At 39.9% G+C, this 15676-nt stretch overlaps 1 protein-coding gene across 4 annotated transcripts in view; it reads right to left on the bottom strand.

Moving 5' to 3' along the window:
* PIK3R3 (phosphoinositide-3-kinase regulatory subunit 3) overlaps window positions 1-15676 on the bottom strand; it is a 193166-nt gene that overhangs the window by 150196 nt on the left and 27294 nt on the right. For 2 of the 4 annotated variants that reach the window (XM_077149805.1, XM_077149806.1), the window contains exon 1: window positions 6372-7233. The exons of 1 other annotated variant lie outside the window; for it this stretch is intronic. In XM_077149805.1, coding sequence (XP_077005920.1) covers window positions 6372-6477 — 106 coding nt within the window. In that variant the 5' untranslated portion in view covers window positions 6478-7233. Of the gene's footprint in view, window positions 1-6371; window positions 7234-7320; window positions 7539-15676 lie in introns of those variants that run through there. One more of the 4 variants, XM_077149808.1, reaches the window with a different exon arrangement.

Raw genomic sequence — 15676 nt, 5'->3', positions numbered from 1 at the left:
GCAGGACAGTGAGACAATAAAAATAACAATTCAGTACCATAAGCCTGGCTGAAGAATTCATGATAAACTTGTGGAGGCGGGGAAAAGAAGCAATGAGGAATAAAGCAACCAGTTAGGAGATACTGTTTTATTAATAAGAGTCCAAAAGGCTTTAGAATCAGGTAGACAGACCTACTCTAAGTGAGATATTGCATAAATTATAAAGTCACTAAATCCATGTAAGTCTCAGTTTACTGTCTGCAAAGTGGGTTAATAATAGTACCTATTTTTAAAGATTGTTGTGTAGATAAAATAGTATATATAAAAGCATTTAATATAGTCCTCAGTCTACAATAATTTTTCAACAAATGTTAGCAACTATTAGCTTTATTACAAATCATGCAAATGTGAGATGATGAAGACAAGAGCAATAGAAACTAAAAAGAAATGATGAGTTGGAATGACATTTCTATAGACTCATGAGATTTTCTAACTAGGAAAGGCTTTAGAAAACACTTCCAAAAATAAAACGAATAAAACTTGGCCCAGTTTAAATGTCGGGGATGCAGAGGAGAATGGACAAAGTAACTCAAAAAGTTTTGACTACAGAGTCTTCTTTTAAGCAGAGGTCATATTCTTAAACCTGAACTTGCTATACATAAAAGAAGTAGACTCAGGATAATTATGAGTAATCAGTAATAAGTTTTTAAAAATAAAGTACCATTTATTGGATACATACCCAAATGCCGGGCACTGTGCTACCCAAATGCCAGGCACTGTACCTTAATATAGTACATCTAATCCCCATAACTCTGCAAGGTAGGTATTAGTTTGATTTTACAAAAGAGAAAACGGATACTCCAAAAGGTGAAGTACTAGCCACATAACTCTTGAGTAGGTTAAGTTGCAAAGCTTGGTTTGGGATCTATATCATCCATTTCAAAAGTCTGTGTTCTTTCTACTACACTCAGGCTGCCTCCTCCTTTAATAGCAATAAAAAAATATGGTCACATCACATGGATACATTTGCAATTATTTTTCTACCTACCTTGTTAAAAAGTGACCAAAAACAGGCTGTATCTTGTCTACATTCTAAGAAAAATATGAAAATATTCAACATGAAACAGTGATGAAAATAAAATTTAAAAGGTATATCAAATGGAAGAATCGCCATACTTGTAATGAAACAGAAAAAATAGAAACTATATTAAATGAAAGCAATGTTTAATCGTTTTCCACAAGAAGATGCAAAAAAAAATAAGGCAGAGCTTTTATATCATTTGATTTAATGAATTTTTGGCTCATACTACAATATTATGAAAAAGTGACACATAGCTCATAAAAGAAAACCTTACAACAAATTAGATGAACCCATCAAATGTTCAGGGTTACAAAGAAGAATTCAAACAAAGAAGGAGGATGCCCAACCAGCTATAGTTAAGGACCACACAGTGACAGGTGACCTATTTCTTCAGTATGGGTCTCAGCAGGTATTTTTCTCAACCACAGAACCAATGTGCCAGATCTCCATCAGAATGTTACATAATCCAAGTTTGTACCAGGATGAAAATGTCAAATATGTCAGGGTAAACAGGTAAATTACCTGAAACAACCTTTTAATCTGGAAACAACATTTTCTTCTGGTTTCATAGAAGTCAGAAGATGCTTTACCAAGTTAGCCACTTAACCTGGTGTTACTAAGTTAACTTCTACATTAGCTCTTCTCAAAGCATGATCCAGGAGCCAAAAAGATCCTTTAAGAGAATCCAATAAGTCAAAACTATTTTTACAATATTATGAAAAAGTTATCTGCCTTTTTCACTTTCATTTTCTCATAACTGTAAAGTGGATTTTTCTATGTGAGTCTTTGCCCTGTGATTCCTCAGGAGATTGAATGCAAAAGCAGATATGAGAATTCAGCTGTCTTCTACTAAGCCAGATATTTTTAAAATGTAAAAAACTTTTTAAAAAGCCATTCTTCTCACTAATTTCTTTTATTTTTGGAAAATATAATTATTTTTTCATTAAAAATTTATGTTAGCATGTAATGGTTATTTATCATTTTCAAATGAATTAGACAAATATTTTTTTAATTTTTCAGTTTTATTCTAATCCAGCAAATATCGACAGCTATAACCCATGTAAATAAAAACTCACTGGGGCCATCAATAATTTTAAACTGCTATCAGGGTAGTGCAACGGTGGCTCAGTGGCAGAATTTTCACCTGCCATGCAGGAGACCCGGGTTTAATGCCCGCAGTCTGCCCATACCAAAAAAAAAAAAAAAGAGAAAGATCAGAACATTGAGAACTCATGGTGAAAAATGTACCTATTGCAACCTATGGTCTATGGTTAACAGTAATATTTTAATATTCTTTAATTAACAGTTAACAAATGTACCATAATAATACTATCGGTAAATGGGGGGTGGGGGTGGGATAAGCAGTATGGGAGGATTTGGGTATTATTTTTTATTTTTATTTCCCTTCTGGAGTAATACAAATGTACCAAAATTGATCATAGGGATGTATGCACAACTGCGTGATGATACTGTGAGCCAGTGATTATATACTTCAGATGGTCTATATGGTGTATGAGCGTATCTCAATAAAATTGTATTAAAAAAAAAGAACATATGGGTAATATAAGCAGAGAGATGTAAACTCTAAGAAAGAATAAAATATAAGATGATTTCAAAAAAAATTGAGAACTGCTTTTCTATATCATATATTTATGTTTTGCCATCCAATTAAACTTTTAATGTAATTATCTACTTCAGAGATGTCACTGCCTATAGTTAATTTCAGGAGTTTATTCTGATAAGAAAAGTCTACAGATAACCTTAAAAAGAGTTGCTACAGCCTCCTAAAGTAAAAAATAATAACAATGTCACAACTAAAGTACTAAGCTAAGGGATCATAACTGTGTATGTGAGTCCTGCATTTGTAATCCTCCCATAGATTCTATATCAATGCAGGAGCCCCTTAAGAAGTTATCCAACAACGCCTCTGCCTCAGAATAATCATAATTTCCAAATTCACAGCAGAACTAACCAAGATGCTTGGAGCCAATTCTTTGTACCACAATCTTAACATTTCAAAAATAAAAAGTTTTATATTACCTCTAAACAGTTTAGTATTTCTTTTACTGCCAAGAAATACATAGAGATTAAGACATTAAACTTCCATTTGGAGTCAATCCTTATATTATCAGTAAAGTGACAACAGATACAGCAATTCATGCAGTTATTAGAAACCTTCAGGATGCACAATAATGGTAGTTATTGAAAAAAATAGGCTGAAGGGAAACACCTTTGAAATATAGTTTTGGAGGCCAACGGAGGCCATAATAGATCATTTTTCATTTATGGTTGAGTCTAAAATTAAAATGAAAACCATATTAAAAATACGATAACCATTACAGTTATAGACTCTAAGTCGACAAAAGTCTAACTCAAAACTCATTTAATCCAAGGCTACTACAAAAAAGCCAAAGAATGAAGAGACCAAGGACCTTTAAGTAGAAAAGCACCTAAAGGTTAGAAAAGAAACAGCACTCCTTAGGTATTTATTAATCCAAAATGTATTTATTAAATTGTCTACTACTTACAAGACCCTGAGCAAGCTAAGGGGTTCATAACCTGGTAGGATGACAGTCTACAGGGAGAAGCATATATATATATATATACATACATATATATAACCACAGTAGCTATTCTAAAAGACAGCACAGAAGAAATTCCATGAGAGAAGAACTAAAAAAGGAAGGGAAAAAGAGGGATGACTTCTAACAGAAGACATCAGGGAACAGACTGGCAAAAAAGGCATCTGACCTGGGTACTAAATATACATAAGGTTTCAAAAGTGACTGCTGGAAGTGAAAGGCATCTCAGGAAGAGGAAAAAGCATACATTCAAGGTACAGCAAATACAAAATAGCTTCCACAGAATTTGTGACGGGACTCCAAAAAGAGAGAACTGGCAAGGTTGGAAGCCAAACAGGGACTTTTTTCGGCTGGCAAAGGAAAGCCACTGGAGCTTTTAAAGCAGGGTAATATCATCATCAAATGATACTTTAATATGACTTTAGACTGGTGAGGGTAGAAACAGTGGAGAGAATAGTTAGTATATTACCACACCAGTCCAGGCAGGAAATAAGAGGGTGGTCTGGAGTGGGAGCTAGGGAAACGGAAAAAAGACAAATGCAAGATATATTGCAGCCACTTCACTAATGACTTACTTACAGTTTTGAAATATTTTAAAGCTTAATTTATAACACAAAACAAGGTTGGCATTCAGATTCTTTCCATTAAAAAAATTCACTTCCTATGCAATGTTTCAGTATACTCAAGTGTATTTCCTTTTAAAAAGCTGTTAGGAATAATTAACCCTATTATATGTTAGCACTACAAAATGGGTAATAAAGAGCAGCAAATGAACATTTTCAATATTCTAAATAGAATCTCAATGTGCAAAATTTCATTCAAAGATGGAACAGTTTAAACTCCAAAGTTTATTTCTATGGAAAACCCAAAGTTTGAATCAGAATTTTCTATACAGCCTTATAAGACTCACATCACTATATAATTATAGCAGTCAAGTTTTCTTAAAATCATTTTTAGACAACTCAACTTGGCCAGTATTTTCTACTAAGCCAATATCTTTCAACCATTAGTGCACTCTTCATTTTCTCCCTGCCTCTCCATTCACCTCCCGCCCAACAAATTCTCTTTGTATGTCTGTAGGCAAGACAGTATATGATACAGTAGATTCTAAGGCAGTTTGAATATATAATTCTTATAACAACAAAAATCCAGACTCATTAACCTTACTTTTTTTTTCATGAAAGGTACCAACGATGTACCAAATTTCCATTCACATGAATGACAAATGCATCTAAAAGAAGTGATGCTTTACCATTAGGGGGAAACAAAGGGGGAAACACACAATAGATGGGTGGCAAATCTTACAAACTTTGCTAAACACTGAGAATGTGTATCTGGATTGCAGTCATAATTACAAAAGCAAATAAAGAGGGCTCCGAAATGAAAGGAAAAGAAAAGATTCTAAATGATCATTAAGAACGAAATGGGTTGATTCAAAATTAGTATTAGTTTTCAATACAGCATCATTGAACAGTCTATGACTAATTGAAAAAGAAGACAAAAACAGGATAAACCACTATTCACAAGGACACAGGAAACAATTTCTTCATACATTTTATAAAACGTTCTACTTTATTACAATTGTATGGACTTCAATCCTTGAAATTTTTAAGATTTCAAAAAATACTAATCTCATAATAAATGAGGTTTCCCCAATGACACCCAATTTATTCTGAAGGTTTAAAAGGCATAACAAAGTCATCTTCAACAAAAGACCCTCTACTTAATCAAAATCATAAAGCTCTATAATTGCAAACAGGGTTTGAAAATATGACAGCTAATAATCATAAAATGGGGTAGACTTCAAAGAAGAAAAATATCTCAACTTTTCCATTTTCCCTTCTTTTCCCTTTCCAACCAGATACACAAAATGTCTGTAAGAACCTCAGACAAAGCTCTAAAACAAAAATACAGTGTATATAAGATTTACATTGCGTTTATGTACCTATCAGATAAGACTACATATTACATATATTCACTGGGGGGGGAACGTTCCTCCTTTTTTTTAACTCTAAAAATTGAAGTGATATCAAACCTTGCCCCATAAATTAATATAAATTAAATCACCATAATTTAAGAGTAATAAAATATTGCACATAGATCTCTCTCTGAGCAACTAAATTCGGAGGAGAAAAACCTCAGATAAGGCCATGAGTGAATAAGACTACCCCATCTCTGAAAATCGCCAACCGGCATTTACCTTCTAAAAGGGAAAAAGGAGTCCTAAAATGAATCATCACACAGGTAACCCAGTTTCAGAAGTTAAAAGTAAAACACAGCGAACCAAATCAGACAAATGTATGAAATGACAAGCTTTAAAGAATTCTCCCATAGGGAAAGATTGTTTTATCAGCACCCAAGTAGTCAAAGTAAGAATAAAGCATCCCTTCCCAGGTAAAAGAGTCTTTAATTAAAGGGGGGGGGGGGTGTGGGGGTATGGCAAAAACCTGAACAACATATAAAAGCAAATTAGTAAAAAAAAAAAAAAAACGGGGTCTCTCCTCCCACTCCACCCCCACCCCCACCCTCGCAGGACAATGGAATCAGGGTCCCAACAGCAAACTTTAAACGAGTAAATCAGAAGCAGTTTTACTGCAGCTCTAACTGCAAAATCTGTCCCTCAGCCCGAACCCAGCGCACCGAGGAACACTTCTGCCCTGAAAACATCAGCACGATCTCGTTAAACACCAATCAGGCCCATCAAAAGATTCTTTTTTTCTCCCAAGTACCTGGAGGATCCATTTCAATATAAAATATCAGTTCTGTCGAATAGGGCATCATCACCTCCCTCCAGTCTGCGTCATCGCGGTCCGCACTCCACACCGTATTGTACATCGCGCTGTCAGGGGCAGGTAGTCAGGAAATATATAGAGAGCATATATATCTATTTTTATCTGATAAAAATCTAAAAATATATATCTGTATAAGTCCCACTCGGAAATGTACTTCGGGGTTTCCAAACGGCCGACACAAGTCCAGCCAACTACCAGGACGAGGAAGGGGTCCTCCCCCTCTCTCCTTCTACAGCGCCGAGCAAAATGCCCCCGAACTTTCAAGACAAGGCTCTTCTCTCCAGAGGTGTAGGGAGAGGCTTGGGGGGGGAGGGGGGAGCAGAGCAGAGGTGTAAAAGGCTGCTTCCCAAAAATCCGTTCTACACAGTCGCTCTCCGAAGAGAAAAGAGCCCGCCGCCTTCAAATCTTTCCACGGAAGCCACTTTTGCCTCCTTCGGGAGAGGGAAAGCGGAAGAAAAAAAAAAAAAAAGATCGCGTCGCAAGAAAGGTGGGGAATTGACAAAGGAAGATATAAGAAGAGGGCCGGGGATTGCGTTCAAGTTTCGGGGTCCCACTGATCTGCGGAGAGCGATATCCCCAGGAGCCGGGACTCGGACACTGCTCCCGCCGGGCTCCGAACCGAAGCTGCCGCAGACTAGAAATTAGGGGCCGTTGGAAAGTCCAGTTAGCTCCGCACGGCTGGGCGCTCCCGCCGGGCCGTGAACAAACGCGCCAGTGCCGGCTCCCCTCACGCTCTGCCGAGTCTCCAGCCACTAGAGTTTCATTTTAACAGCGCGGAAGGGACACCCTCCCCCGCCTCCCACACACACATACAGCCCCCCCCCCCCCGCTGAGGCACCGCCCACCCGCGCCGGGCAGGGAGAACAGCCAACAACGCTACTGCCACCTCCACTCTTTCCCGCCTTGATATACTGGCGAGCCTTTCAAGGGCCCGGGAGAGTGTTCATAGAATCGTCCTCCCTCTCGTCTTGGAACTCTCTTCACCGCTCTCTAGGCCTCGTTTCCTTAATCAGCCATACTCTCTCCCCCTCGGCATCGAACAAAATGGTACGGCCCGGGCGCTGGCCGCACGCCAGGAGTCAGTGCCGGGAGCACGCGAGCCAGGCCGGGAGGGAGTGGGGAAAAGGGGAGGAGGGGAAGAGAGGATAAGGTAAGTGGTGATTGGCTGATCCTAGTTGCCGGAGCCTGGAGCTTGCGTCTTTTGTCTGCCTTGCTCCCTCGAAGGAGCGGGAGACTACTGCGCGCCCCAAGCGGGCCAATCAGGAGACAGCCGGCGCCGGCCGGTGAGACGGCGATTGGTCAGAGCCCAGTTACTAAGCGGGACAAAGGCAGAGGGGGAAAGAAAAAAAAGAGGGGGGAAGAAAAAAAAAAGAAAGAAAGCGCAAACGGCGATTACTGACAGGCTGGGCCAGCGCTTGGGGCTTGAGCTGCCCGGAGACAGGCGGGGCTCCCGCTGAGGCTCGGTCCGCCCGGCCTAGTGAGGAGCGGGGGAGGACGGGCTGGCGCGAGGTGCTTCTGCCCAGAGACTTGCCGCGGGGGAGGGGAGCGCGAGCGGTGCGCGCTGTCACTTGACTGGGAGCTCACTCTCCTGGTCCTTAGGAGGTCCCGGAGCAGAGTCCCTCCCCATAGACCTCTTCACCAAGCTGGGTCTACTTCTCTCTCCCTCTTGATAAATTTGCAAATAAAACATACGTCCCCAAACCCATTTGCAGTGCTGTTAACACACAGTGAGCGCTGTGTCCCTGCCCTTCCCTACCCCACCCCCGGAACCTCCCTAGCCACTGAGCCCAGTCCCTGATTCTCCCCTGGAGAGAGTTAGGCATTTCTTGTGGAAGCATTTAGCAGTACCTCCGTGCTTCCCACTCAAAGACTTTTGAACCCAAAAGTATCCCACACACATCTGAAATAAATAGTGGGACATCACAGCAGGCCCTCCAGCTAGAGTGCTCAAGCCAGAAAAACAATGTCTTGGAATCACAGTGCGTGTGTGGTTTCTAAAATAAACCACAAATGGTAGAATCCCTCTCTAAAAGGGCGCTATTCTGTTTACCTGACAGACCCCCGTCTCCACATACCCAGTCCCTCCCCGCAAGCTTAAAGCTATGAGAAAGACGTCAGTATGAAAAGGCTGCATGATTCCATATATTTCAGAAACAGGTAATTAATTTTGGGGAACAGTAAGCAGCTAGAAACAGATTAGTAGATTAGCGTCTCAAGATTGTGCCTAGAATTGCCATCCTGCCTGTTTATCCACAATACAGTGGGGCGGGGAGGGGGAGAGGCAAAAACTGCTCTATTTCCTCTTTACACAGGAGTAACAAAGCCCATTGTGTTTGAGTTGACAACCTGATTTAAGCCCTAGCAAAACCTTCTACCCTGAGCGCTCTGCTATATTGATTCATGCCTGTGGAAGAGTTGCCACGTTTCACCCTCTTCCTCCTAAAGTGGTTCTGCCTTCCTTAAAGGTGCTCCGACTGAGTTGAAATAGTTGCTAGGAGTAGACAGTAGAAATGTGTTCTGATTGGGGGTAGAAGAAGGGGTTAAAAAGAGACAACATGGATGGACAGGGCTGAGCTAAGAAAACACACCAGGATTCGAATATGCTTTCTTACATTTCTGAGCTACAGATGCCATTCAGAAGCCAGATCAGTTTGGGGGGAAGGCACATTTATTTCTGTCTTCTGAACCATCCTTCTGGGTAGAAGATGCTGAAAGATCACCTCTACTCTGTGAGTGGCTTCTCAGCAGTCTCTTCACCCTATCTGGGAGCCAGAAGTACTAGCATTTGATAACTCCAAAGGCAGGATAATCAGTCAAGGGCAAGTTGGTTTATTTTTATTCACGGGTGTCCCTGTGCACTCCCAATGAGGGTGAAGATAGGAAGTGTAGAAAAGATAATGGCTTTCCTATTTCCACAGCGGCTTTTGTCTGGACCACTTTTCAGTATTAGTTGTGGGGGTTCAGTTTCTAATACACAAAGCAATCACCCAGGCCTTTCTCACAGCTAAGACTTGGGGGGATTTAGTGAAGAAGCACAGTATATAATCTAGTGCTCAGACTGGTACTTAGAGTAAAGTTGTGATTCAACCTTGCCACCTAAGACCCAACTGTCCATATTAAATAAACCTTTGAATAGGAGACCTCCAAAGAATAACAGTGATGCAGAAGGCAATGATGACTCAAAGGGAAGCATGCTACCTTCAGACGGGCTTGAATCAGTGCCCTGCCATGGTGGGAAGCGTCTGTCAGATGATGTTGGCTTTACTTTCTTTCAGTTGAGAAATAGAAGAGAGGTTCTGACTACATGTCACCAAATCGCCTCTGGCTTTTTGGCAAAGCTAAAGAATGTTAGCTCTGGTGTGCTGGATCATTTCCCTCCTGGAGAATTATATTTGGCCTGGGTATGGATTAAATTCAGCTTTACGAGCTCAAACTCCAGGGTCACAATCTACCAATTTGGGAGTTGCTCTTTTTCCTTTGCCTACCCTCTTTCTCTTTTTTAAAATTAGTCTTAGGTAAATCACTACATCTGTCTACCTTTATTTATATATCTATAAAATAGGGGTTTGTGTTAGGGTTTATGCAAGTTGCTTAGTTCATTGTGAAGCACTTTGAGAATGGGGAAAAAAAAGTGCCACTTAGTGTACTTAGAATTAATAGTACCTTTTTGTAACTCCAAATGGATAGAATGTCCTTTACTTATCACCCTGCTATGGTTTTGCCATGAAACTGTTCAAGTTTGCTCCATTCCTCCTCTTTATTTCAGAGATGGATGAAATATTTCTTGTGTGCACTGAATGTAGGGTATGAGCTCAGATCTCTCTGTGCCAGCAGAATCAGCCTGGAATTCAGCCAAAAGTTCTTCGTGATTTAAGGTGCCATCTGAGTACATGAGATTTTTTTAAAAGCCTTGCAAAATGGAAACATACTTTTCTTTTTTAAAGTCACTAGCTTTAACTCCAGGACTGACTGACAGTCTTTGGGAAGGGATTCCTTTGGCCTCAATCCTCCTCTTTTATTCCTCTTTCATCCTCTTCCCTTAATCATTTGTGATAAGGCCAAGTCCGTTTAGTTAAATAACCACATTTAATAAATGGGACTCCCAGAAAAACTCTGCAAATTATCAGTTACAATTTTCAGGGTCTCCCCCATCTGTAAGTTGGGGAAATATCAAGTTTTGATGGAAAAGTTTACCTTTACAATGCAAAAAGAACGATGCTTTTGGATGTCCTAGAAAGACATCTCACCTGGGAATTGATAGTCTTCAAATAGCAGTGTACAAAGTCATGCCTTTCCACATTTTTAAGAATGTTATTCCTTTTATTTGGCATTTACAATTTTTTTTTTTTTTACCCACTCCTCTTCTGAATCTTTCTTAGCGCTTGAAAGTCCATGATAGGGTTTATCATTTCAGTCCAAGGCACTGAGAAATCATGACATTAGATGAATGAGTGGACTTCAGAGAAGTGGCATTCCTCCAGATGCTGCTAAATTCCAAGGCTTAGAGGGCATTATTTCTGTGCATCCTCAGACTCATCAGCACATGGCATAGATCTGCCCTGCCTCACTGTCCCCACTTTGGGTCCTCCTTCAATTTGAGGGGTCACAAAAGAAGCAGGTTTCTCTCTGTAGCCTGACATTCTCCCCTCTTTTGGTGCCGCCCTTCCAGCAATACAGGGGCCACCTGGATATTATGTATGTCACTGCTGTAAACTTCCCTTCCAACAAGGCAGCAGCTTTCAGCTCAGCTCTCCCTAGGAAAGAGAGAGCACAAATGAGATCCAAATGACAGGAACAATAGTCCAGGCTGTTTCACCAAGGCAGGGCACAAACAGGGCAAGCAACCAGCAAGCTCTGTTTCTTCATTTAATCTCCATAACCCTGAAAGGAAGGTTGTATTTTGATTCTCATTTTACAGATGAGGTCATTGAGACCCAGAGTAGTGAAGGGACTTGTTCAAAGTCACGCACCAGTTTGTAATCAAGCCAGGATTAGAGCCCCCATGTCCTGCCAGTCCAGTGCCCTTCCTGCTACATCATAGCTTCCCTCTTTCCTTCCTTCACTCAGCAAATGTTTATTGATGCTTCCAGGCACTGGGGATGCAAAAATGAATAAGACAGAGTCTCTAACAGTGAGTCCAGAGCCCACAGAGGAGAAGGCCAACAAAAGAAATAATTACAGTGCATGTAAAAATGCAGAAATTAACAGTGTTGTGGGAGCCCCAAAGACAGTGATAATCTCTGTCCATGTTCAGACGCAGGTGAGAAAAATCTTCCTGCAGAGGTGGCATTTGTAGTGCCCTGAGAGTTTACTCGAGACTGGTATATACCTGCTTTAAGCCATGTTGTCTCTTTAGTGCTCAGTTTTCCTAGTCCATATGATTAGCTCCAAGCTTGAAAAAAAATTTTCATTGAAAGGTGACCCAAAGATCAGTTCACCACAGTCCCTCATCCTTTCTAACTAGATTACAACAGCCTCCTCGTAATTCCCTCGTAATTCCCCGCTTTACCTCCTCAGGCAAGAGTGACACTCTTTTTAAAAAATCTGATCATATCACTCCCTTGCTTAAACCCTGTAATGAATCTTTTTGCCCTCAAGATAAGGTCTGAGTTCTTTAGCCTGGCTTCAAGGCCTTGATGATCTAGCCCCTTCCTACCTCTCCTTTTCTCTCACAGTTCTTCCTGTCAACCCTAAGAGCCAGCTGTACCAAAGGACTGGTAGTTTTCAGAACAGTAAAAAAATTTCGCCTTCACACAACACATTACTATGAAGTGGCAAACTCCTACCTGCCAGCATTGGATCCCACAGACTGTGCTACTGCAGCCCACTGTGCCAATTCTGCACAACCCGTGGTGCACCGGGTTCAAAGTGTCTTTCTAAGTTTATCTCTCTCCCATTGCTCTTGGAGTTCCTCATGGGTGGTAAACATGTCTTCTAATCATCAGTGTACACATAGCGCCTGGCACACACTGGGTAGCCAGTGAATGTTTTCTAAGTGAATGGAGCAAAAGTCACAAGTAAACTCTCCAAGAAGTTTCCTGAGGCAGTCTTAGTTCAGGTTATTCAACTAATCGTTTCTGTAGTCGTCAGCTGACTCCTGTTTATTTAAAAGGACAAAAAGACAAACAAAAAAATTGTACAATTCTTTGGTTACAGGAACCAAGAGGGGCAGACAGTGACCCTCTCTCTCCTCCTGCCAGCTGCCTCTAAGGTCTTCATAGACACTCAGTTCCGCTGCCCTTTTATTTTATCAGCTGTGAATTGTTTGCAAAATTCCAAGCAGCTTGTAGGAAATTCAGAAAAAGGAAATTCAGAAAAACTCAGCAGTGAGAGGAGGTGGTTTCATTTTCCAGTCCAACTCATTTCTGAAATGTAACACCATATAGGGCTATAAAGTATGCTCACTTCCTGTGGTCAGTATTTCAATAGTTTGGAACAATTTGCAGTTGATGCCTTCTTTCTGGAATGTACAATAATCACCCTACAATTCCACAGGTCTCAAATCTAACTCATTTACATGTTTCAGTGTTAGAGGCAAAAATCAATCCAGCTCCCTCATTGGACAATCTTGTTAAAAAAAAAAAAAAAAAACTAATAGCATTTTTCTTTGCTATGAATAATAAAAACTTAATCATCTTTTAGAAAGGTTTTATATAATCCATGTGCCTGGTCAGCTCTGCAAGGCCATTATCCCTGAAATCTGGGGAAATGATTCAATCCCTAGGGTTTAAAGATCACTATTTGAGTAGGAAAATACACAAGCATGGAATGTAAAAGGCCTAGTCATTTATATCTTCAACTCTAAGCATTTAATATTGATAAATCAAATCAATTAATATATCAATAGTGACTTTCTTTTCATTCAAGAGTAGAGCTATCTTGTGTTCTTACCCATCTTATGCTTCTTGCAAAGGAGTCGTTCATTAAAGATCACCATTATTCCTCAAATTCATTCATAATTCTATTTATCCCCTGTTGGTGCTGGTAGAACTCTAAAATATGTAATTTTAGGGCTAAGTAAAGGCTCTTAAAAGTATTTGTTCAAAAGCAATATATTTTTATATGGAAAATGAAAATGTAATTGTATCAAATTTATGATATTTGCACTTAAAGTAGATTGATTATATGTTAAAGGCAGAAGGGGAGACCAGTCTAAAATGACAGGCTTAATCCAAATTCAAGTCAACTGAGCCCCTCCTGTGACCAAGTTCTTGGGATACTCAGTAAGAGGCCATTTCTTCCCATAATGAGCTCAGCATCTAGTAAGGCAGACTCATGTGATCAAGCAATAACAGTTTAGCTGAGCCCTGTGCTTTTAAACTGGCTAACTCTCCCTGAGGCAATAAGATCAAGACATGATAGCACCCTTTGTTTACCATCTTCATCTTTTCCCTCCAGCCTTGCTGTTTCTCAGTCTCTTCTTGACCTCCTTGAATCCTGAGTCTTAACCTCACACTCCACACTGATTCTCTATTAAAGTGTAGACTTCTGTGTTCTCCAACAACAACTCAAATTCTTCCTTTGGATCATGTCTGCTTTTCCAGGACAACAGAGCTATTTAACCCAGTATACTACCAGCATAGGGCTTTGAAGTTGGTGCTTATACTCGCTTCTCCCAGGACCCTGTAAACAAGAGAAAGACAATACCATAGCCATAAAAGTCAGCCTCTGGAGGTTATCCTGGAGATTTCTCATGCATTAAGTAGATATCACCTTGTTGTTCAAGATGTAGCGGAGAGACTGGAGGGAACTGCCTGAAAATGTAGAGCTGTGTTCCAGTAGCCATGTTTCTTGATGATGATTGAACAATGATATAGCTTTCACAATGAGACTCTGTGAATGTGAAAACCTTGTGTCTGATGCTCCTTTTAGCTACTATATCAACAGAAGAGTAGAACATATGGAATAAAAATAAATAATAGGGGGAACAAATGTTAAAATAAGTCTAGTTTGAAATGCTAGTGGTAAATGAAAGCAAGGGGTAAGGGGTATGGTCTGTATAATCTTTCTTTTCTCTATTATCGTTTTATTTCTCTTTCTGTTGTCTTTTTCTTTCTCTAAATCGATGCAAATATTCTAAGAAATGATGAATATGCAACTATGTGATGATATTAAGAATTACTGATTGTATATGTAGAATGGAATGATATCTTAATGTTTTGTTTGTTAATTTTTTTTAATTAATAAAAAAAGTTAAAAAAAAAATGTCAGCCTCTCTGAAATCTCAACTCTAATAGGGTTCACTTTCTGAACGCTTCCCCTATTTTTTGGTCAGGCAAGTCACTAGGGAAGAATGGTTACCATCTAATGTCACTATAATTCAATTTTAAAGAAAAAGACATCTTAACATCTAATATAAAGATATAGAGAGGACATAATTTCAGAATAAAGGACAATCCTTCTGTTTTAGTTTGTTAAAACTGCCAGGATGCAATATACCAGAAAAGGAATGACCTTTAAAAAGAGAATTTATTAAGCTGCAAGTCTACAGCTCCAAGGCCATGAAAATGTCCAAATTAAGACACCAACAAGAAGTTACTTCCACTCAAAAAAGGCCAGTGCTGTCCAAAACACTTCTGTCAGCTGGGAGGGCACATGGTGATGTCTGCTAGCTTTCTCTCCTCACTTCTTATTTCATAAGGATTCCCCAGGGGCATTTTCCTTCTGCATATCCAGAGATCTCTGGCTGTGTGGGTTCTGTCCGCACTAAAGCTTTTTCCAAAATGGTTCCCTCTTAAAAGGACTCCAATAAGCAAACCCACCTTGAATGGGTAGAGACACATCTCACAATGGAAATCAACTAAGCAAAAGTTACCACCCACAGTTGGGTAGATCACATCTCCACGGAAACAATAAAAAAGATCCCACCAAGTAATATTGAATGAGGATTAAGGAACATGGCTTTTCTGGGATACATGACAGTTTCAAACCAGCACACTTTCCAAGAAATGACTGTAAATCACTTTGCACTAAACATAGTGCCTCAAACTGATGAAACCATGTCATAGTCGAACTCCAGTCCTAGGAATCACAGCCCTAGCTCTAAGGTTGGTCTTTATAACCATTTTCTAGTAAAAACACCATAGTCCTTGGGTTAGAGAGTCAACATCATAATCCCAGTCTTAGGGGCTCTTAAGGAGTTACTCAAAAAAGGAGATCTATTTGATTGGGTACCTGATGTTTCCGGTCAGGGCCAAGTCTATAAGTGTAAGGGTGATGGTTATTAGAGGAATAACTACTTA

This window comes from Tamandua tetradactyla, chromosome 2 (genome assembly GCF_023851605.1).
Source record: "Tamandua tetradactyla isolate mTamTet1 chromosome 2, mTamTet1.pri, whole genome shotgun sequence".
In the NCBI taxonomy this organism is placed as follows: Eukaryota; Metazoa; Chordata; class Mammalia; order Pilosa; family Myrmecophagidae; genus Tamandua; species Tamandua tetradactyla.
This window is presented reverse-complemented; position numbering and strand designations above follow the sequence as displayed.